Below are 22,791 nucleotides of genomic sequence, written 5' to 3'. Positions count from 1 at the left end.
TTTATAATTTTGTACTGTTTGCTAATAATATATTGTAAATATTTTTACTTTCTTGTTTTATTTTATATTTGCATGAGCTCTTTTCAAAGTAAAAAAATTGGCAAATAAATAAAATGTAATAGGTACACTCCGGGATTCCCAAACTTAGCGTCGCAAGACGTTGCGGAACTTGCGGAGTATCGAAAACTGTATGGCTAAGTACCACCATGGCACTGACATAAACGCTATCGAGAGCGTAACTTACTTTTTATGCATCTCGCTCGTACTCGCATATTAGTGCGAGCGAGATGTATAGAAGGTAAATTACATAGACATTATAGTATATTTCAGTTTTGACACTGTCAGTGACTCATGGTACGGGTACGGGTATGCTAATGAGTAGGTACTTATAAAGGAGGCCACTGATGAACAGTCCGCCGGACGATATCGGTCTGTCAGTTATTCAGATCTGTCACCTTTTGCGTTTAACTGACAAGCCGATATCGTCCGGCAGACTAATCATCAGTGGGCAGTTTTCTTCATTATTAACTAAGGGGAGTAGGACACATAAAGGTAGTGGAACTACAAAAAAGTTTGGGAACCCTTGATCTAGTCATTTATTCATCAATTCTTCATACATTTTTATTACACTCACAAAATAACAGACTTAGTTTGGATTCTACCTATTCTATTTTACAATATCTGCTTAATATATTAAGGTACCTACTAATATCAGCTATCTAACTTTGACAAATCTTATGTTTTATTCTAAATAGAACATGCTCGGTTTCTACTCTTTTTCACAGTTTTAAACTGTACTTAGTTCAAGGCTGAAGAAAAACTGTGGTTTTGTAACGACTGTATTTAACTGCAGAAAACTAAAAGTAATGTTTTCTATCATCGAAAACAGATTCTTACTACAATGGCTTATGATACCAGCTCATGGTGGCCTTATATATCACACGCTTCTATACTGGACCAGCCTGCAAGTTGGGCACTTTGACATCTTTATCCTTGTCATCGAAGATTTCTTCTGTGTCATCGTCATCGAAGTCTTCGATGTCCATGGGGTTTCTGAAAATGACACCATTTTATTACTGGGGTACAGTCATACTCGTACCTACTGGCCTAAGTTGGAGTTTAGGCGGGAGCTTGTTCTAGCGTCCTATATATTTAAAGTATTTAAACTATTGGGCGGTGGATCAGTAAAGGCCTGTTGGATGTGGAAGCCGCACACGCACACGTCACGCAAGCGGTGTGCCGTCTCTCATAAGGATCTGTATACTACAACGCCGCACGCGCACGTGCACGTCACGCACACGCAGCCGGTGTGCACAGGCCTTAACCCAGAGGTCCACGGTGAGCCTGTGCGCGCCCTCGCGGTGGGTACTGCACGAGGCGCCGTGGACGAGAGCCTGGCGCACGATCAATCAAGTTGCTACCCGGATTCATGTGTTCCATTTCCATTGTTCTGAGAATGACATCATTAAAGTCACTTTGTTTGGGTTATGTTTAACGACCCACCAACCGAATCTGGCTAGAACAATTTTTCGTTAGCGTACTCAAGTACTCACTTGTTCCAATTCATCTTATGCCTCTTCCTGGAATAAAAAAACGCAGCAGGTTATAATTTATCGCCTTTTATAGTAAACTAATTAATCAAATGATACACAAAGGGAACAGAGTAAAATCTTGGACCTCCGATTCCAGCCCTAGTCGTTAAAAAGTCAAGTCCGTCAAGTGAGTGATGTGAGGGTAATGTCATGTTCCTTTGGTCTTGCAGAATATTGAAATAACAATCAGATAACTATGACCTATAGTCATGTTGTATATTTGTGCGTCAGTCACCTGTTAGTGGCTATGTAGTCCTGGTCCATATACTCTTCGGAGACTTCAACGGAGAGCGGCTGCCCGCGGTGATCTTGTAGAATGCCGAAGTAACGTGGTGGACGGGTCACGCTGAACAGCAGCGCTGCAACATTGGTCGGTCAAATTTCTAATACCTACTGACGCAATAACGCATCTCGCAAGGCGTCACATGTTGCCATAAGCTTTAACCACAGGGTCATAGATATAGCTAGAGTTGTCTGTTTAGAATAATTATGGCATTGTATTGTTGCCCTAGGCTTAAATTGGTGTCAATGCTTAGATGAACAACTGTAGGTTAAAATCTGAACAATATTTCCGACCTGTTGTAGAAAGTAAAAGAAGTAAATGGGACAACGGGTACCTATCGACTCCAAAGCGCAAAAGACCTTCCAGTGTTTAGGAGGAGCTGTAGGTAGGTACAAAAGTTAGTTTGCACTCTTAATGTTGGAGATAAAGTTTGTATTTGTACACGTCGATGATCGGCACCTGATCAACGGCTACGTCGCCCATCAACCTCCTCGCGGCTCGCCATCAACCATCAGGCGTACTTATCAATTTTGTTTGAGCCACAGACCAACCCCTATTTGAACATTAGTGCGTCGAGCTCGCATTAATATTTTGTGAGCGTGAGTAAATAAGTACTACTTATACCCTATCCTGCAGCAATGCTTAAAACTTGTACTTTAAAAAAATACTTACAGTCATCTATCGCATGAAGACCTTTCCAAACTATACTTAAAACTATTAAGACGATTTGTAACTTTAACTTTGTTTCACTCATTTTAAACACTAAATATTTAAATTAATATTGATATAATTATAATCTTTAAATTATTAAGTTCTTATTATAGTATTCGCTTTAATATTCTGTGGTTAAACTCAGATGAAATTAGACATTTCATTAAGCTGTAGGTAGACTTTACCAGTTAAACGTAGAAACGATTAGGTTCTACTGAATTTGACATTTCCTGGCAAAAGTAGAAGTTTGCAAAATACCGGGTGTTTAAAATTGAAAGGAAAACATGTTTGCAAACAGTTTCGTTTGCTTACAGTAGATTGTATAAGAACTAGCTCGTGACTGCTGTAACATAAGCAGGCAAACAACTAAATTAAATAAGTCCGTCATACAACTAAATTAGGTAGGTACTTTAATACGCCACTACTTATTTACTACTTACGTAAAGTGTCATTCAATAGAACTTGCTAACTATGTAAACAAACCGCCATACTAAAATTGACACTGAATGTCAATTTACTAGTAACTTTTGTTTACATAGTTAACAAGTTCTATTGAATGACACTTTAGGATCTACATATTAACGTAACATGAGTTACATGACTTGACAAAGGGAGGGGGGTAGGAGCGGGAAGGTAATACATATAGCGAATGTTACGTATCGTAACTCTAGCTAGAGTCTGTGCGGAAACAGAAGAGTCGTAGAATGTATTGGGTCTTGGGTCCTATACATTTCACGACTCTTCTCTTTCCGCACAGACTCTATGAGTAAATAATAATTTGCGGATGGAGGTTCAAAGAAAAGTCGAACTGTGATAAAAAGGGCAAGCTAGGCAAACTACAGCAAACCTATAGGCACAGGGCGGACACGCCATAAATCAAAAATGATTTGTGTTTATATGTGTGCGCGGCACGTCTGTACACGCGTCATTGTGTATCTGAAGGACTTCTGGCATGCTCTCAGTAGAGCGACTTACGCACACATTCATGTCGCGGCCTGTCGCGGGGCGAGGAAATCCGAGTCGGGGCGGGGCGGTGCGTGTCCGTTCTGTATACTATTACTTATTCTGTGCTATAGGATAGCCGTGTGCGAAAATGGGGTAAGCTTTGGGTTTTGTCCAAACATACCAATAGGTAAAACAATTGCGGAATGCTTACCTGCATAGGTATAGGTACCTACCATTGATTTTTCTTTTTTAGTATTTTAGTATTCGAGTATTTTGTAATCTTGTCGGCCCGGTCTAGCGTGAGTCATCCTTTACTGATGAGTGATCTCTTGATATAAGTATTACCAAAATAACTAGGAGGTCCCACCCTTTCCCAATTTGTAAACAATGATTATTGATTTATTGTTTAACATGTGTAATTAATTAAAAATAAATTCTATTTAGACTAGAATATATATATAATAGGTAAACGGTTTTTCATTTCATATTTCATTCTTTACTCAGCCTTTTCCCATTTCAATTGGTCGGTTCTCCTCGTCATCCTTCACCAGTAATATGTGATGTCCCACGGGCAAAGGTACCTTATGGCCGTTGGCGCTTACGCTATTGTTAACGCCGCTCCGCCGTAGCGCGCTATTATTATTGCGGCGCTATGCGACGTAAGCGCCAACTACCATAAGGTACCTTTTGCCGTGGAACGTCACATGTAACCGTTTTGACTTTAACTGTTTTTTTTTAATAGGCCCTCTGATTTTTTCGAACCGGTAGATACTGATGTTAAAGGTTTTACCAGTCATATGATCTTAGACTGTTAAAACTTCTATGCCTAACAAATTTTACGGTTTAGTAGCATCACAGAGAAATATTGTAATAGCGTACAACTCAGTAGTGCTGCTTGCAGCGTAGCATTTTGCAGTAAAATTGCGCATGCGCTGCAGAATGCGGTGTACATGTCTACGTATATTCTGGCAAATTTAATCGTAAGTAGAGTTTACTAGCCAGACTAATACATTATCGCTACTTACCTAAGTTCTTTTGGGCTGCAAGGCCTGCAAGACTGATGGTCGCAGTTCGCTATTAAAGCACTGAGCGGACAGCCATATTTCTCTATAGCCCCGTCTCCATATCGCGAGCCAATGTTCGATGGTTTGCCGCGCGATATGGAGACGGGGCTTATGACCGTGCGTGCCCGAAATTGCGGATATCACTGTTATTAAATTGTTATTTTTAACTAATTAATGTTGCATTTTAGACCTATCAGTGATATTTTTATCATCTAGCGAAAATTGTTCAATCAGGTTTCAAATTGATGAAGTTACTAGACTAGAAGAAAGGCCTCATGATTGCTATTCATAATTTTTAAAAGGCTGCCTTTACTTTAGCTAATCGAAGGCAAAAATTAAAGACGTCAGACATAAATAATTAATAAGAATTTTAAAGGAAATCAAACTCAATATACTGCAAAAACATGTATTGCTCTTTCAACTGAAACAAACACTAAATACTAATTACACTAATTAATAGTAGCAATAGGTATCTACTACATTTATCGAAGCATTCGTCCCCCCTTCCCCTTGCTATTTACTTCCTGTAGAACAAATTGCCCTCCCCTCCCCAGAGCCGCCGACCTCCGTAGCCAATGAGTTCCTGTCTTAGCCCGTTGTACTTCTTGAAGAACAATTTCTTCAGTATACGCTTGCGTCGCTTGTCCTCTTTCAAGCAGGTCTCTAGTTTATCGGTGCATACTTCCTCCCTGAAATAATGAAATGACTTTTATAACAGCTGGAAGGACCAGGACATCAGGACGTTAGGAGTGAAAAGTTGGAGAAGGAAGGCCACAAATAGATCGGACTGGAGAGACTTGCTTTTGACCAGGCTAAGGCCCACCCGCGGCTGTAATGCCTCAGATGATGATGATGATGGAAGGAAATCGAGTCCAGCTTCAATTAATGACTTAACATTTATATATTTTTACTATTAGTTAAATAGTTACTTTAAATAAAATAATGTGGTTCTCAATTAAATAGTTCGAAGGCCGCCGTAAATCAACAGTTAACTTCATAATGAAATAGATACAGTCGCTATCAGATATATCGGAGCGTCTAAGGTGCTCACCAATATCTGAGCACGCCTCTATTGTCAAGGCGTTCGAGTGCTTAGTCAGATATTGTGAACACCTTGGCCGTACATCTGATGGGTAGTGTACATCAAGTCTTACTTATAATTCTGATCCAGCAGTAACTTGATAGGTTCGGTCTTGGTGAACTTGTCCGGGAGTCGAGCTCCCGGCGGCATCTTGGCCAACTCCTTCATGATACCCATGATCGTGTTCTCCAGCTGCGCCAGCTTCGGTACCATCAGTCTTCTTATAACCTGTGTAGATGGTTAGGTACTATTAGTGTAAGGCCTGAGTGGACGCTCGAAGCGGAGCGTTCGGCGGGGCGTGCAGCGTGGCGTCGGGCGCACAAGTGATTTGGGCAGCGTGCACTAAGGCCGCTCCTATACGTTTGCATTTGTTTAACATGCACGCCGCACGCCCCGCCCCGCTGCACGCCCAACTCGAGCGTCCACTCAGGCCTTACACTTAGGAATTCTATAACTATAGCATAGGCGCGCTTCACGAAGGAACCTGACAATGCTTCTAACAGATATCACTAGATGTAGACTTAAATAAGCATTGGTGGCCTAGCGGTGACTTTCAATCCGAAGGTCGCAGGTTCAAACCCCGGCTCGTACCAATGAGTTTCTCGAAACTTATATATACGAAATATCATTTGATATTTACCAGTTACTTTTCGGTGAAGGAAAACATCGTGAGGAACCCGAACTAATCCCAATAAGGCCTATTATATAGTTTCCCTTCTGGGTTGAAAGGCCAGATGACAGTCGCTCTCTTTTATTGAATGCCAATAAATTTGTGTTATATTACTGATAGCGAAGGATCTACTAGTACCTTTCCACATCGGTTTCCTGATTTGCACGGCGACCTGAATCTTTTACCCAAATCCATGTTAGGTAGATTTTGGATTTGAGTTATCACGTTGGATAAAGTGCCGATGGAAGTTTTGTCCTCTAAAAGAGAAAAACATGAGTTACGAGGATTTGAATTTTTTTTTAATATTCTTATGTTAGGTAGGTCACTTAGCGCCACTTGCACCAACCCACTAACCAGGGATTAACCGGTTAAACTGCTAATCCAGTGTCAAATTGTACTGGTAACCATGGTAACTCCAGGTTTAACCGGGTAACCCCGGGTTAGTGAATGGTGCAAGTGGCCCTTAGGTCAGTAAAATTCTCTGTGGCAATAACATTCACCCATCGTTCTTTACGCTGGCCCTGCCATCTCAAATATCTCAATAGCTTCTTTTATAGCACTGGCAGTAGAACGGGAAATTCAGTAAAATGCTGCAAAGGTATGAAAATTGGCACGATTGATCTGTAGATAGTGACTCAAATGTAATGATGTGATATATTTTTAGAACCAGCTTAAAATGCCCTTTCATTTAATACCACACACGACAGGATTCTGAACATTTTTTTTTCCATACAAAAAAAAGATGACGTCATAACTCCTGTCGTTTTTTTTGTTGGTGCTTCGGGTCAAATTGATTCAACTGTCCTAAAGATCAATCGTACCAATTTTCATACCTTTAACACCATTTTCAACGTTTTTTGGCCAACCGCCAGAACTATTATTACGATACAGGGCTAGCGATACATACAAACAGCAACACTTTTAACTGTCCATCTGTGGATCTTATTATAAAAGGCATAACGGTCTACCGATGGACAGTTAAGAGTGTGGGCGATGGTACGATAACAAATTATTAAAATATCCTGATCGAAACATGATAGCAAATGTATACCTAAACAACATTCTAGGCGCTTACCCATTTTAGCTCGTCTCGTTTTCCCTACAGCTGCTGCTCTGGCTATATCTGGCTTAGCCTCTTCCGATGTTTTACCGGCATCTACTATTGCCACTAAAATGAACGAGCATAACGCTAGGAAATGTTTTTTGACAATCATTTTACAATCGACCACTCGTAGCTACTGCTAGGTAATAAGAGAATTGTACGGTATAAGTGAAAAATGTTTACATATTGCTGTTTATGCTGGTTTCCTTTGTAGTGTAAGGAAGTAGCGATTGGGAGTGTTTACAAAATCAAGATGAATTACAAAACATGGAACTTGATAAGGAGTTGCGCAATTTTAATGCATAGGGCAGGTCAAAAATGGGATTAAAGTGAAAGCCAGCAATTAACACTAACTTGACCATTCTACGATAGATTATGAGAATCCATACTAATCCATAGTACCTAATATTATAAATCCATAGTACCTAATTATTAATATTATAAATGCGAAAGTGTGTCAGTCTGTCTATTACCTCTTCACGCTTAAACCGCTGAACCGATTTATAGACACTTTGAGTTCCGGGAAAGGACATAAGATACTTTTTATCTCAGAACTTACCCTTCAAGGGGGTGGAAATTTGTATGGGGAATCAATAACCGCTGAACCGATTTAGATGAAACTTGGTATGCGGATAATTTGAGCTGTGCTTTGAGAATCATACTATCTTTGTCTTACACTAGTACTAGCACCCAAAAGAAAAGGATGAGTATAGTTTTTTTTGTTCCTATTTAGTATTTACTGTCAAGATTTGGTTGACCCAGTATAGTTTTTATTCCCGAAATTATCCCTTAAGGGTGGGTGGGTAGCCTTAAAAAAAGGGTGGAAATTTATAGAGTGGACCAATTTGGGGATGAATAAAAAACAGATTTGTTTGAAAAGTAAGGTACCCAAATTACTTATTCCACGCAGAGGAAGTCGCGGGCAAAAGCTTGTGATAATATATTATGTACCTACCTATTTGTCGTAATACAATCAGACCTTGACTTGAATTTAAGTCTGCCTGCATTTTTGGCATATAGCTGGTCAAGCAAATCTTGTCAGTAAAAAAGGCGCGAAATTCAAATTTTCTCTGGGACGATATCCCTTAGCGCCTACATTTTTTTAATTTGCCGCCTTTTTCTACTGACAAGATCTGCTTGGCCATCTATATATTCTGGCACAGGCACTTTGTCAGTAGAAAAAGGTGCGAAATACAAATGTTCTATGGGAGATCAACCCTTTGCGCTAAATTTTTTTTAGTTTACCGTTGAAAGTCGAACTCAAACAAGTTGGGTGTGTTTGAGTGTAATTATTATGATTACCATGTCCGATGGTCCGATGGCACTGTCCGATGGGCATGCACGTCGGACAACTGACAAGTAATATAGCTGGTCAACCAAATCTTGTCAGTAAAAAAAGGCGCGAAATTCAAATTTTCTATGGGACGATATCCCTTCGCGCCTACATTTTTCAAATTTGCCGCCTTTTTCTACTGTCATGATCTGGTTGACCAAGTATAATAATAATATCTAACGCCGTACGCCTCGTACCGTACCAATCACTCGTATGCGAAATTCAAATCTATACATGGTGCGTAAAGTTGACTTCCCACGAAAAATTTCAGTTTCGCGCCTTTTTCTTAATGACATCCTCATTCGAACACCTAGTCGAATGAGGATGTCATGAAATTTTCTACCGACTGTCTGTGTAGCAACTTTCCTTTGCCTAACTGCCCGCACTCTAATTTAAAAATGTCAATGTCAAATAATATAACCTCAAAATCGTTTCAAAATATTTTAGAAAAATTATCCAATCCAAACTTACCTTCGTTGGAAAACTAAATATTATGAAGTACTTTTGATTAATCTCGGTTATTTTAAGGACAATGGATAATACCATTGTGGATATATGTAAACAGACAAAAAACATTCCCAACGGAATATCAAAATCTTTTGTACTTCACGTATCAGAAAACTTGCAAAACACAGCAGAATTAGACGTCAGCCAAAAAAACCTGAAAGATGTGGATGAGATTACAGAGACTGCGGATAAAAATGAACCAGGGGAATTAAAGGACATTAATGGATTATCAAAGTTTGATTTTCATTTATCAGAAGAGTTTCAAAACATTACAGAAATCGACTTCAGCAAGAAAAACCTTGAAAAAATTGATGAGGGTACAACTTTACCTCCATGTCTGCGCTGCTTAAATTTGTCACACAATAAACTTCTTGAGGTTCCAAAGATTGTTATGGACCATAAAAAATTGCAAGTATTAGATATTTCTCACAATGCAATACAGTATTTCAATGAAACTCCAAGCTTCTGTCACGAAATAGAAAATCTCAATATCTCCAGCAATGACTTAAGGTGCCCTCCACTATGGATATGGTTGGAATCTCCAAGGAACCTGTCTAGATTAGATATTAGTTGTAATATGCATGTAGCAGAATTGTTAAATGGATATGTCGATGAGCTTCTGCAATACAACACTCGGCTCACACATGTAACATTGTATAATTGTAGGTTAGGTAAGTACTTAAGATTCCTTGGCACATTCCCGAATTCAAAAGACCTTGTACTCGGAACTCCGGACTGGAGCTGTTATGCTGCAAACCACCTGCAAGAGCTACCATGCCAAGGACTCAACAAATGCTGTGATATTCAAAGACTAATCTTAACTAATACCCATATATACACTATCACTCCACAAATAAACATGTTTAAGAATTTAATAGAAATAAATTTGTCACAAAACAACCTCAACGGGTTACCAGCTGAATTCTGCGAGTTAGAAAACCTAGAGATCTGTATATTGTCATTCAACAACATACTGTATGTACCTGATAATATAGTCAAGTTACAAAAGTTAACCATCCTGTGCCTAGCGGTCAATGAACTTTGCATGATACCTGAGAACATAATGGACCTCACTAACTTAAAGGTGCTAGATTTGTATGACAACAATATATGGGAGTACCCTGAAGATATTAGGAACATACCAGAGCTTGATTTGGCACAAAACTACTTTGAAGAGCCTGATGATAATGATTATTTAGAAAAGAGAGGTAAATTGAGACTTCATAACTCTGATCGATTGAACGGGAGGTAGGCATCTTTTATTCTACTGTTTTTATTTTTACATACACACCATTTTTCATATTATGTATGAATGTTGTAAATTTTTTGCAGAAAATTCGAAATGGAACATGCTGAGAGTGAACATTCTCCAGACACAACTGATGATGAAGAACTAATCAAAAGCTTAAATGAAAAAAGTAGCTCAAATGGAGGTAAGATATCATCTGATATTATGGATAACTATTATCTTCTAGTAAATGAAGTATTTAATTAAATATAGCAACAATAAGCTATCCAAAAATGAAAAAAATTATAAAAAAAATTTTTTGTTCAATTTAACCAAATAATATAATGTTTTGCTCCTTATGACGTCAAGAATGCGTGGTTATAATCTGTCTCTGAGGTGGTCAAAAATCGTGGGTTCAAACCTCTTTTGTGCTGTATATAGAGATTATAGAGTATAGAGCAGAAAAAATCGTTCTCTAAAAAAAGGTATTGTGTGACATGATACTGTCCGAATTTTTGGTCAGGATCTTTATCATACACAAACAAAAGGTTAATGTTTATTTGCTTCAAAATGTAAAAACATGAATATATTTTCTAGAACCAAGAAATGCGCCACCAAGCTCTCCCGAAGATTGGGACTCTGATTCCTACTGGGAACCATACAACATGGTATACCAGCGCCCAAAAGGCAAGCCGTACTGGATATCCTTCGTGCAGAAAGCCATGGACAACGGTAACCTGTGCCCTTCAGACCACCACACGGCGCCTGTGATGTGCCGTCCGACGCAGGAGTATGAGTCTGATGGGCAGTTTGATGATTATTCTGAGGATGATAGTTGATCTTTTCACTATGGGCCTTATTTCACTAGGTACAGCTTTATAAATGTTATAAGCCCAAAATAATAATTTACGCTTATCTTTCATATCATTTATTCTAACTGAATTATAGTACAATTTTTATTTTATCTCGTATGCAAAAAGGTTATTCGTTTGTTCGTTTTATTATTAATATTATAGATAGCATAGTTAAACACATTTACGGTACGAAAACTCGTAGATCTAATAGCTCGGCACTCGTATGATCCTCATATTATCCTATAGAAAGTATTAGCGGCAGCCGTACGACCCCAATTTCATAGATATACTGCAAATCGATGTACAGGTTAGCCGTTTGGCACACGCATACTAGAGGTCAAAACAAAATTTTTGATCCGCAGTTCCTAAAAAAAATTCCCTGCGGAGGGGAGTGCCAAAACATTTTTGTTTTTGTATGGAAAAAACAATTTTTTTTTCAGAAACCTATCTTGTATGGTATTATATGAAAGGGCTTTTAGAGGCGATTCTAAAAATATACCACATCATTACATTTCTGCCTTTTTTTTTTATTTAAAACAAAAATAATTTTCAAAACATACTAAGTTTGGGCTTCTCCAGATACGATATGGCTGATTTTTTTTTTGTACAATATACCACAAATAATACGTGATATCCTCATATCTAACCCCAAAAAAGCAATTTTGAAAATAATTTCATTTAGATTTTTTTTATTATTTTTCAATATTACAAAGTGATACAGTTCTACTTCAGTACCTATTTTACGAGACTTATGGAACTGTACTGCAGATACGGTGCATATTAATCATAAAATGATACGTAATATCCATATATCCAACGGGGAATATCTTTTTAACCCTTTTACTGCGCCTTTTCATCAGTTGGTATAGTTTGTTTAGTTTTTCACACAAAATATCAAGAGCCCAAACTAGGTAGAAGTAATATGTTATATACGGTATACCTAACAGATTTTTTGTACAATATACCAAAAATTATACGTAATATCTTGATATCTAACCCCAAGAAAGCAATTTTGAAAATAATATCATTTTGTTTTTTTTTTAAATATTTGTTATGTGTATAATTTTTCAATATTACAAATTGATACAATTCTAATGGAACTGTATTGAACTGTGCTGTTTTGTTTATTATGGGTATTATCTAAGTGGTAATAACGATCACAAATGATAAGCTCGTTGTCCCCCCGGTCCTCCCGCCCGTCCCGCACGATCTGAGTTCCGATCGAGAGCTGCATTTAGCCGCCCACGACTGCGCCTTTCGGTCGGAAATATAAAGCAAGAAGAAATATATATTTTAAAAGTAAGTATGTAAAAAGCATAAACCATAGTAAATATTAAATAAAAACTAAAGGAATAAACATCTTTCTTTCAACTTTCAGTCACTTTTTTAAGGCAGTATCTTCCAGAAAAACTAAACAACCTATACCAGGTGATGAAAAGGCGCAGTAAAAGGGTTAAAGGGTATTCCCCGTTGGATATATGGATATTACGTATCATTTTATGATTAATATGCACCGTATGTACAGTTCCATAAGTCTCGTAAAATAGGTACTGAAGTAGAACTGTATCACTTTATTCACTTTGTAATATTGAAAAAATGAAAAAAAAATCTAAATGAAATTATTTTCAAAATTGCTTTTTTGGGGTTAGATATAAGGATGTCACGTATTATTTGCGGTATATTGTACAAAAAAATAATCAGCCATATCGTCTCTGGAGGAGCCCAAACTTGGTATGTTTTGAAAATTATTTTTGTTTTTAACTAAAAAAAATTGCTGAAATGTAATGATGTGGTATATTTTTAGAATCGCCTCAAAAAGCCCTTTCATATGATACCACACACGATGGGTTTCTGAAAAAAAATTTTTTTTTTCCATACAAAAACAAAAATGTTCCGTTCAGGGAATTTTTTTTAGGAACTGCGGGTCAAAAATTTTGTTTTGACCTCTAGTATGCGTGTGCCAAACGGCTAACCTGTACATCGATTTGCAGTATCTTAAAGTGAACAGGCTAGACTATAGGCTATGCGTTATACTTACCTACCTACATATACATATACCTAATTTGATTTGTAGATTGATTGACGACTGACTAAAATGAGATGTTTTATTGTTTATTAGTCGCGCGTCGAAATGCTTTGATAGGTAGGTATTAATGGTATTATTACTTCATATTATACTAACTGTTAAGTTTTATATTTCTTTTCTATTTGTTATAGTAGGTATTTTTTTGCATGTTACGACGATTCTTTGGTCAAAAAAAGCAACTTAAAGACCCCCCTTTTATGTCAATATTTTTTAGGCTGTCTCGCTCATCTCTGGTGGAAACGCAGCCCTAAGGCTACTACTACACACATACTAAAACTGTACTAAAATACATGCATGCATTGAAGTTATTGTATACCTAGTCAAACGAGCTTTTTAGAACTTGCACAGTAGGAAGGTAGGGTAACATTATTGGCACTGCCGATAACAAGGTCCAAAACGTCCAAAATGATTTTTCATAATAATTGTAGGTACCTTTCAAGACACTGTTTGTAGCACATTAGTAAGATAACTACATATGTACCTTTTTGCTTTTTTTAAGAAGTGATAAGTATTTAGAATTAGAAAAAAGTGAACATCATGTTGAAAAAATGTGTGATGTGATTGGAGCATTTTTGAAAAAATATTAGGCGAGTTAATGTCATAAGATTTACTTAAGGCTAATATAAACCTTATTTTGAAGCACTAAGGTCACCAAATGCGATAGCATATAATATAAGCGTTTTTTGGCACTACACGCCAAACAGTCCCAACTCACCAGAAAACGTCTTTTACTTTAGCTTATTCTGATTATCACTGTAGCTTTATAATGCCAGCAAGGAAGGTTGTGTTTCATAATAATATTTACTTAGGTGTTTTCATATTTGTTCACTATAATAAAATTATTCAAATTAATATTCCCAGTGTATTATTTTTCATATTCCTATTTCTTAATTGCCGTTTTAAAAAGACCTGTGCCTGTGGTATTACCTACATTTGGCCGACCGGTCATGTGAAAAAATTTGAAACCTAGGACCAAGACTAGGGCTTCCAATACCGGGATCCCGGTATTTCGGGATCCCGGGATCCCGTCTTTTTAAACGCATTTTTCAATACCGGTATTTTTAAAGGCAATACCGGGATCCGGGTATTTTAAAAAATGAGGGAAATGCTCAGTATAAATCCTTTATATTCGGATGTATCAAAAAGCTTACTAAATGTCAGACGCATCTAGAGTTGACCAAGAAAAGTCTGCAACGATTTTGATAGCACGCGCAGTGCAAGTGTGTTAAACGTCAAACTTCTATGAAATTATGACGTACAAATAACACTTGCACTGCGTACTGCGTATGCTGTCAAAATCGTTGCAGACTTTACTTGGTCTTACTCTAACTGGTCTCTAGCCCGCATTTTATTATTGAAACAAGATCGTTGCCTAATGCGTCAGATAAATATTTGGTGGTTGGTGGTGGATGAATCCTAAAGTTATGTGAGTGATGAATATGATGATAGTGACATTAACATTAACATAATTAGTTCTTATAATTTTATCAAAAAAATAAAACGAAAGAGCAAGGATAACTAATAATGGCAAACCAATGTTGACGGAAATTTGAAAACATGTTGTCTGGTTGGTTAAGTTGGACTACAAATGTGACTGGTGAGGTGAAGTCAACAAATTGGATAAAATTATTGCCAACCTGCCCTAGTAGCACGGTCGCATTTTTATCGTTTATCACCATGCCTGTCACGTTCTAACAAGTATGTAAGTGCGAAAGTGACGGGCATAGTGATAGTCGATAAAAATTGAACCGTGCTGAGCCCGCTGGAGTGTGAAATAAAATTATTGCAGATGGCGGCATTGATTGTTTATTGTTGTAATAGCTTTTAGGACATATCTGGAATTCCAGTGAGCCTTTCTAATTCCCCTTTTTAATAAAACTATATATTTTTAGGCGATTCATATCCAATACCGGGATCCCGGTATTAATGAAGACAGTTTCGGTATTAATACCGGTATTGTGAGAAGTCCGTTATTTGGAAGCCCTAACCAAGACTCAACGTAGTAATTGGGCATAGCTTAAAAAGTAGGTATTATTCACTACATCTGTACTTGTAACGGCGTTTTCAGACTAGCGTATTTTTCTGCGCGTATACGGTCGTTGTCGTTTCGAGCTTACAGCTTAAGCTGCGTCTCCACCAAGCGCACGCGCCCGCGAGGCAGCCTCGCGAGCCAAATGCTCGGTCTATGTGGACGTGCCTCGAGGCCGTTCGGGCGCACGTTGGCTCGGCCGAGCGTGCCTCGGGGTCGAGCCGTCCGCTGTCGGTAAATGTGACATGCTCAAAGGTGCCTCAGTGTGCGCTGTTCGTTCGGTGTGGACTGGTGGTGGTTTTGGCTCGCGAGCGCAAATAGTTTTAAATAATCGGTGCTAGAAACATAACATGTTTTCCATCCATTGCTGATTGGAGCAACATATATTCCATTTATTCTCAAATTCTTCCGATATAACTAGCCATTCTTCTTCTGTAGACGGAATGTAAAAAAATACTAGGTATTATTTATTGCATTTATGTTTTTGCTTTGTCATAACCCAACACATACCTATGTTACGAAACGCGCGTTTTTGTGTAGAAAATGTAGTAAAAATTTGATTTTACTACATTATTCACTTCACTAGAAATGGGTCCTCAACCAATTCCTTATCATTAAACTAGAAAACGATGAAATTATCAAATAAAGGGACACTGTTTGCTAGTTTCAACTATTCACACGTGAGATATTAACGAACAAAAGAAAAACCGTAGCAGAATAAAACAAAAGCACAAATAAATAACCAGGAAGGAACAACAAAACAATTTGCACAAGCCAGGTCAGTTAACCGGCTAGTAACAACAGATGCACGTGCCCCCATTGTTTCTCAGACAGACCCAATCAACCAGAAACGGCTGAGCGACAAAATAGTAATTTTCTCTATAATTTGTGTCGCACTTTTTAACTTTCTCAGACAATAATGAGCACAAATTTTCAAAATCTTCCAGGGACACACGTGTAAAATTATGTACGGTTATGAAATAATTTATTCCCATGTTTATTGCGACGGCATAAAGTCTTGGTCTTTTCTTGAAACATGAATTTTTCCTCTTTTTTAAACAATAAGCCACTAGAAAAATAGCACCAGCAGAAATAACACAACTATCCATCGTGATTTGCCTCGGACTTCTGATGGCTCGGTCTGCCTCGCGAGGCTCGCCTCAGTGTCTCCGAGCGAAACCGCGAGGCTGCCTCACGAGGCCAGGCTCGCGAGCCACACATCCGAGGCTGCCTCGCGAGCGCGTGCGCTTGGTGGAGACCCGGCTTTAGACGCGTTACATTTCCCTACATTTGGTATAATATACGAGCTTACAGTACCCTACATTTGGTAAGTATATAGGTACGAGCTTACAGTTTACACACGCGTACGCTCGTATAAAACGCTAGTCTGAAACAGCCCTAAGCACGGACGTTACTTTGAGAGCCTACCTGTTAAACTAACGATGTTGGCATATGCATGATATTTTTGGACATGACAAAGGTGGTTAAAAGGTTAAGTAGGTATTTCCGTGTGATATTCCTACTGGAGGGAATAGGTATATTAAGGTGACGGTAGAGGTGGGTAAATTTTCAGATTCTGTCAATTTACCCCATTTCACACACAAGCGCACTTCACGCACACTACCTCACTTTACTGGGACAGGTCACTGACCCATCAAGTTTTTTTTTAAGATAGCGTTTTGAGTTTTGTGGCCTCCTTTTAGGAAAAGCGTTCCATTGAAAGAAGAAAGAGAAACAATACATTTAATCTTGCTTTCCTTGTCTGTTCATGTCACACGTGACGTATTTAAATTCTAATAATTCATTTGGTTGTTGACAATTTTCTACATTATGGCTTTGTCGAGATACGCGTTTTCTAAAGTTAAACCGAATAAAACCAGATGTCATTAAGTCAGATGTAAAATTTTATTTACTACTCTATACGACTTTTCATAAGGCTCAAAATCAATTAAATGAGAATTTAAATAAATAAAGTTCCGGCAGGGTGCAAAATTTAATTAAGGCGGACAAAATAAAATTTGAAAATATATGGAAACAGTGTTGGCTAATGTACCCCTAATATCTTACACTACTTACTATTAAATTAATACAATTAAAATAAAAAATATTATACCGGTATTCCACCGGTATTATTTCAGTGCTGAAGCGATTATCTTCGATCGTAGCCTTGATAATGTAGGTGTTGATAGTTACTTACGGCGGTAGGAGCGGCAATGAACCCCGTGCAGAGTAGAACGTGAGGTGCGTTGGGATAAGTGCATATATCTACTTATAATTCTTTGGCTGGTTGGTAACCCTCTATATTTTATTTTTTGTTTTACTGTTATTAGGTTAAGGGAGTTTTAGGGAGTGAAAAAAAAATGATTTTCGTTTTATGCGCTCGCGTGATTGCCGATGGATTATAATTAGACAAAAGAACTTGTTTTCCACGCATCGAATGTAGATCCCTATGACACTTCCTCCAAGTCTTCTCCAATAATGTTTATACCGTATTTTAATTACCTACCTTAAATGTTACATTTCTAAATTTTTTTTTTGTGCTATACATACTTCAAAAAAATCGCTGGAGGCCTAGCGGTAAGAGCGTGCGAATTGCAATTACGGCTCGTACCAATGAGTTTTTCGGAACTTATGTACGAAATATCATTTGATATTTACCAGTTGCTTTTCGGTGAAGGAAAACATCGTGAGAAAACCGGACTAATCCCAATAAGAGCCTAGTTTACCCCCTATGGGTTGGAAGGTCAGATGGCAGTCGCTTTCATAAAAATTAGTGCCCACGCCAATTTATGGGATTAATTTCCAAGCGGACCCCAGGCTCCCATGAGCCGTGTCAAAATGCCGGGACAACGCGAGGAAGATGATGATGATGTGACACATACTTCCAAAAAAATCTACAAATATTTTACGTGACAACTGCTTATAAGTAAATATTATGTAGGTACACTTATAAAGTATAAAGTAGAAAATATCTTATAGGTACATTATAAAAACCGATCATGTACGAGTAGGATTCACTATGGGTTCCACAGTTACACATTTTTATTGCATATTTTTTGTTTAAGACCAACTCACCTATTATAGGACATAGGTCTTCCATTAATCTTTTGGCGTTGAACTATTTTTTGTATATGTATTTATGTAATACAATTCTGAGTTAGGTTATGGTACATTTTTGCTCACCTACTTATAGTTATTAAAAGGCGGCATCGTCAAACAGCGGTCTTGACATCACTACGAGAACCAGGAATAGAGCAACACTTTGACGTCTGTCATCTAGAGATCGGTTTTTGCGCGTGATCGGCGTCGCGTATTACCTAAGTCCAAAACTCTGATTATTATTGTGATTCCCTAATAAATATTGTTTAAAATGGTGCTCTGGTGTTTTTACCCTTACAGCTTCAGAAGTGCGATAGTGGATTCCCGCCTACTACGATATAATTTGTCGAAATTGACATTACGAAATTTACCGCGCGTAGTCCTTCCTTGTTTCATTGTTCTGATCGTTAATCTGATTGTAATGAGTAAATGCACCAACACCACTCATCAGTTAGGGACTTAAATATACAAAGTCCAAGATTGGTGTCAAAATCATACCTACAAGAATAGCCTACAAAACTAACCTGTGCCGGCTATTGGCTGGCGTATCGTACCTTTGCCGTGTGTTTTGTGTGTTTTGTGTTTGATTTCAGATACCTATTTCAGTTTATGTACACCAATGATCATGACTGTCAAAAATAAAACATATTGACAGTGCAATAAAGCTGCTGGCATGTATGTATTACAATATTCACAGCAGAAAATCACAAGACATAATCTGACAGATACCATTAGGTACAATTGAATTTTGATATTGGTATGAATGAAATAAATCCTTGGGATTATAGAGTAACTCAGGTAAAAGTTAACTCAGGTAAGAAGTCTGTCGATCCAACACCTAACAGTGCTCCGGGGCCATAGTGGTAAATATTCACTGCCTCACTTATATGTTGTGTTATTTTTGTAATCTATGTGCTTTCAGATACATAACATAATGTGATTAAGTATGTCTACATGACATATTAACAAAATGCTATGAACATTTTCTAAAGTCTGTGTCGTGGTGAAATTTACATTCAAGTAAAAAGCATATAAAACAAGTTTGGTAATGTAGCCTTGATTGATGCTATATGTATGGTGGTAATATGCTTTCATGATTAACAATGAGTGCTATTTAATACTTTATCCTTTAAGACAAATTAAAATAGATTTCATGGTTTCAAAAACACTGGAATATTGGTTACAACAACGATAAGGAGAAATTACTTGTTGTTTCATATGTGTGTGTGTGTGATATTACACATGCTTATTGCAACTGAAATAATGCTTTGTTGGTGTGTTTTTGGTTTGTGTAATTTCCAGAAATTTAACAGCAATGATTCTTGAATTGAACGACCATACCGTCATTGAACGCACTAGAGTGACTATCGGGTCAGGCCTCTATAATGAACCCAAATGGACATGGGTAATATTTGTTAATTGGTTATGGATGCCAGGTATATTATGTCCTAGTGCTCATAATTCATATATGGAGAAAATATGTTGATAAGTGGCTATACTCCGATGTCATGGAAAATGAGGTATTTATTTAGAAATAAAATGTTTGTTCATGTTCTACATGTATACTAACGGTCAGTATGTGTTACATTGACTGTGTGTGGTTAGTAAAGTGCGCTTTATGAATAAGCGAAAGGTGACATTTATTTGTAGCTGGTTAGTATTGTCTGTGACAAATGTAGTCGCTACATGTTTCCGGAGCCTCCTCGGGCTGAATATTTTAAAAGACAGTTCATATCACATATAACCTCCTGCATCTTTGCAATTAACATTAAGCTGCAGACATACTGATAAATAAGGCAGTAAATCATTTGAGATGTTGAGAAAATTTCTGTCTGTACATATTATTGATTGGTTCTATGTATTAAAAATCTTATGAATGTTTATACAAATTAATTGCATACAGCTTATAGTATGTTGTGGTTGTTGTTTTGTTCATTGGGATGTTGGTTTAAGTTTGCATTGCAAATATTTTTCACAAAATGTCATGTTATAAAATGAACCAAAGACATATATTTAAACAGACTTACCAAACTAATGAAAGTTATTGGCATGACATTGTCAAGTGTTTGAGTTATTGACAATGATAATCATTTGTGATCTAACAGTATGTTTCAGATGCATTTCATTATAACAAAACTTTATTACTGATGAAGTTTGATGAATTTCCAAGGTTAAAATCTTGTCAAAGAGATGGACATATTGAACAAGATATTTACTGAGCTGAGTATGACACTGGTAAAGCAGGTTGTTGCTAATGGTAAGCGAGGTAAATACTTTCAGGAGTCAATATGGATATTGACGGTCTACATGATACATGTCTTTTACATACAAGTGCGACTGGACTCTAAACGTTCCAGTCCGATAAGTGTTTTATGGGTGAATATTAAACGAAGGTAAATAGCTTGGTTAAAGCTAACTATTTTAACCCATTCACTGCTAATGAACATTGACCGAAGAATATCATGTCATGAGCTACTGTTTGAAGTTATTGACGGTTTTTGTCTGAACTTGTAGTGTGTTATGGTACCGGTTGCATTAATAAACAGTACACTTTTATTACTTCTGGGTTTCATAAATCAGAAGTTATAAATAATAATATGTTTCACAAATTTTGTGGGTTCACTAAGTATGTATTTCATTGTTTTGAAAAATGCATAAATTGTGGTTTATTATGTTATGAACTCATTTATCTTACAATGTGTGCTTGCATGGCATTTAACAAAATTATTTAGTTTTGTGCAGGTATAAGTTAACCTGGATGATGATGTGTTGAGTTATCTACACATAAAATGCACATGCACAGCTGGAGAAAATCAACCATGTGTGTCTTGGGATTGGAAGCTTTATGGTTTAAGCATATGTGCCATGATTTGACTGATTGGTCATTATCAATATACACTTCATGATGGTTGAAAAATACAATTTGTGAAACCTCGATAAGGCGAACCTGGGTAAGAGAGGAACCTCGATAACATGAACTTCTGTTCAGGCTCTACTGTAGTTCAATGTTGGTATAGTAAGAGTGTTGCCTTTATTTAGGGGCACGGAAGAGGCAAGCCAAGTTGCACATGATCATTTACAATTGGTTGCATAGTAGCAACTGCTTATTATTTTATATTTCCCATGTTAAGGGCAAATGCTGTTATTTCAGGTACCGTTTTCAGATTAAGAACTGACTACGAGTATATTCTCAGATTAGGAACTGAGATATAATTTTATGAGACACTCGGATTGAGAACTGAGTGATTATTTTATTTATATTACTTACTCTCGAGTTCGGAATCGAGTTGTGATTTTGTTTTATCCCAGATTTAGAACTGGGTTACTGTTGTCATACTTATGTGTTTTGTTAACAGGTTTGCCGACTAAAATAAACACATTGTGCTTGATTAATTTTATTAGACGCTCGGATTGAGAACTGAGTGATTATTTTATTTATATTACTTACACTCGAGTTTGGAATCGAGTTGTGATTTTGTTTTATCCCAGATTTAGAACTGGGTTACTGTTGTCATACTTATGTGTTTTGTTAACAGGTTTGCCGACTAAAATAAACACATTGTGCTTGATTAATTTTATTAGACACTCGGATTGAGAACTGAGTGATTATTTTATTTATATTACTTACTCTCGAGTTTGGAATCGAGTTGTGATTTTGTTTATCCCAGATTTAGAACTGGGTTACTGTTGTCATACTTATGTGTTTTGTTAACAGGTTTGGCGACTAAAATAAACACGTTGTGCTTGATTAATTTTATTAGACACTCAGATTGAGAACTGAGTGATTATTTTATTTATATTACTTACTCTCGAGTTTGGAATCGAGTTGTGATTTTGTTTTATCCCAGATTTAGAACTGGGTTACTGTTGTCATACTTATGTGTTTTGTTAACGGGTTTGCCGACTAAAATAAACACATTGTGCTTGATTAATTTTATTAGACACTCGGATTGAGAACTGAGTGATTATTTTATTTATATTACTTACTCTCTTCAATGTCTGCTATAGAGCTTTAATTATTATGTGCTCTTTAAGAAGGGCTGTTACTTTAGTCTTGGCAAGGGATGCTATCCTTAATAGGCTACTTCCTGGCGCCGGTAATCGCAACAGAGGCTTTAAGGAGCGGCCTGTTGCTTGTCACTATCCTTGAGAGGGTGGTTGTTGCTGATATTTGCAGTGTAGACTTTAAGAAGCGGACCATTGCATG

The 22,791-nt window shown here is 37.3% G+C and overlaps 3 protein-coding genes across 5 annotated transcripts; 1 reads left to right on the top strand and 2 right to left on the bottom strand.

Annotated features, from left to right (window-relative positions):
* Positions 1-869: 869 nt before the first annotated feature.
* LOC134650671 (uncharacterized) lies at positions 870-20,799 on the bottom strand. Its single transcript, XM_063505605.1, has 5 exons — positions 20,790-20,799; positions 2,548-2,672; positions 1,828-1,951; positions 1,554-1,580; positions 870-1,053 (listed from the first exon to the last, which is right to left on the bottom strand). Exons 2-5 carry the CDS (start codon positions 2,627-2,629, stop codon positions 948-950), a joined length of 339 nt encoding a protein of 112 aa, XP_063361675.1. The 5' UTR covers positions 2,630-2,672; positions 20,790-20,799; the 3' UTR covers positions 870-947.
* On the bottom strand, positions 4,988-7,638 carry LOC134650670 (uncharacterized). Its single transcript, XM_063505603.1, has 4 exons — positions 7,422-7,638; positions 6,485-6,603; positions 5,750-5,904; positions 4,988-5,284 (listed from the first exon to the last, which is right to left on the bottom strand). Exons 1-4 carry the CDS (start codon positions 7,558-7,560, stop codon positions 5,113-5,115), a joined length of 585 nt encoding a protein of 194 aa, XP_063361673.1. The 5' UTR covers positions 7,561-7,638; the 3' UTR covers positions 4,988-5,112.
* Positions 9,239-11,381, top strand: LOC134650967 (leucine-rich repeat protein soc-2 homolog). Of its 3 annotated transcripts, XM_063505927.1 has the most exons (5): positions 9,239-9,338; positions 9,564-9,605; positions 10,373-10,536; positions 10,621-10,721; positions 11,114-11,381. In XM_063505927.1, the coding sequence occupies exons 2-5, from the start codon at positions 9,600-9,602 to the stop codon at positions 11,353-11,355; spliced, it is 513 nt and encodes a 170-aa protein (XP_063361997.1). In that variant the 5' UTR covers positions 9,239-9,338; positions 9,564-9,599; the 3' UTR covers positions 11,356-11,381. The 3 variants fall into 3 exon arrangements, with proteins under 3 accessions (XP_063361997.1, XP_063361995.1, XP_063361996.1); XM_063505926.1 differs by lacking the exon at positions 9,239-9,338 and having other exon boundaries at positions 9,529-9,605; XM_063505925.1 differs by having other exon boundaries at positions 9,245-10,536.
* Positions 20,800-22,791: the final 1,992 nt, after the last annotated feature.

Source organism: Cydia amplana, chromosome 9, assembly GCF_948474715.1.
Source record: "Cydia amplana chromosome 9, ilCydAmpl1.1, whole genome shotgun sequence".
Classification (NCBI taxonomy): Eukaryota; Metazoa; Arthropoda; class Insecta; order Lepidoptera; family Tortricidae; genus Cydia; species Cydia amplana.
Note: the sequence above shows the minus strand (reverse complement) of the source record. Positions and strands in the feature narration are given on the sequence as shown.

What these genes read in the sequence shown, in the direction of transcription:
- LOC134650967 (XM_063505925.1), top strand. Translation starts at nt 9,314, where the DNA reads ATGGATAATACCATTGTGGATATATGTAAACAGACAAAAAACATTCCC. An exon ending in TCTGATCGATTGAACGGGAG is followed by an intron (nt 10,537 to 10,620) that starts GTAGGCATCTTT and finishes AATTTTTTGCAG; the next exon opens with AAAATTCGAAATGGAACATG. An exon ending in AAAAAGTAGCTCAAATGGAG is followed by an intron (nt 10,722 to 11,113) that starts GTAAGATATCAT and finishes TATATTTTCTAG; the next exon opens with AACCAAGAAATGCGCCACCA.
- LOC134650671 (XM_063505605.1), bottom strand. Translation starts at nt 2,629, where the DNA reads ATGAGTGAAACAAAGTTAAAGTTACAAATCGTCTTAATAGTTTTAAGT. An exon ending in TCTTCATGCGATAGATGACT is followed by an intron (nt 1,952 to 2,547) that starts GTAAGTATTTTT and finishes CCAATGTTGCAG; the next exon opens with CGCTGCTGTTCAGCGTGACC. An exon ending in CATAAGATGAATTGGAACAA is followed by an intron (nt 1,054 to 1,553) that starts GTGAGTACTTGA and finishes TGTCATTTTCAG; the next exon opens with AAACCCCATGGACATCGAAG.
- LOC134650670 (XM_063505603.1), bottom strand. Translation starts at nt 7,560, where the DNA reads ATGATTGTCAAAAAACATTTCCTAGCGTTATGCTCGTTCATTTTAGTG. An exon ending in CAGGAAACCGATGTGGAAAG is followed by an intron (nt 5,905 to 6,484) that starts GTACTAGTAGAT and finishes CCATCTACACAG; the next exon opens with GTTATAAGAAGACTGATGGT. An exon ending in CTGCTGGATCAGAATTATAA is followed by an intron (nt 5,285 to 5,749) that starts GTAAGACTTGAT and finishes TCATTATTTCAG; the next exon opens with GGAGGAAGTATGCACCGATA.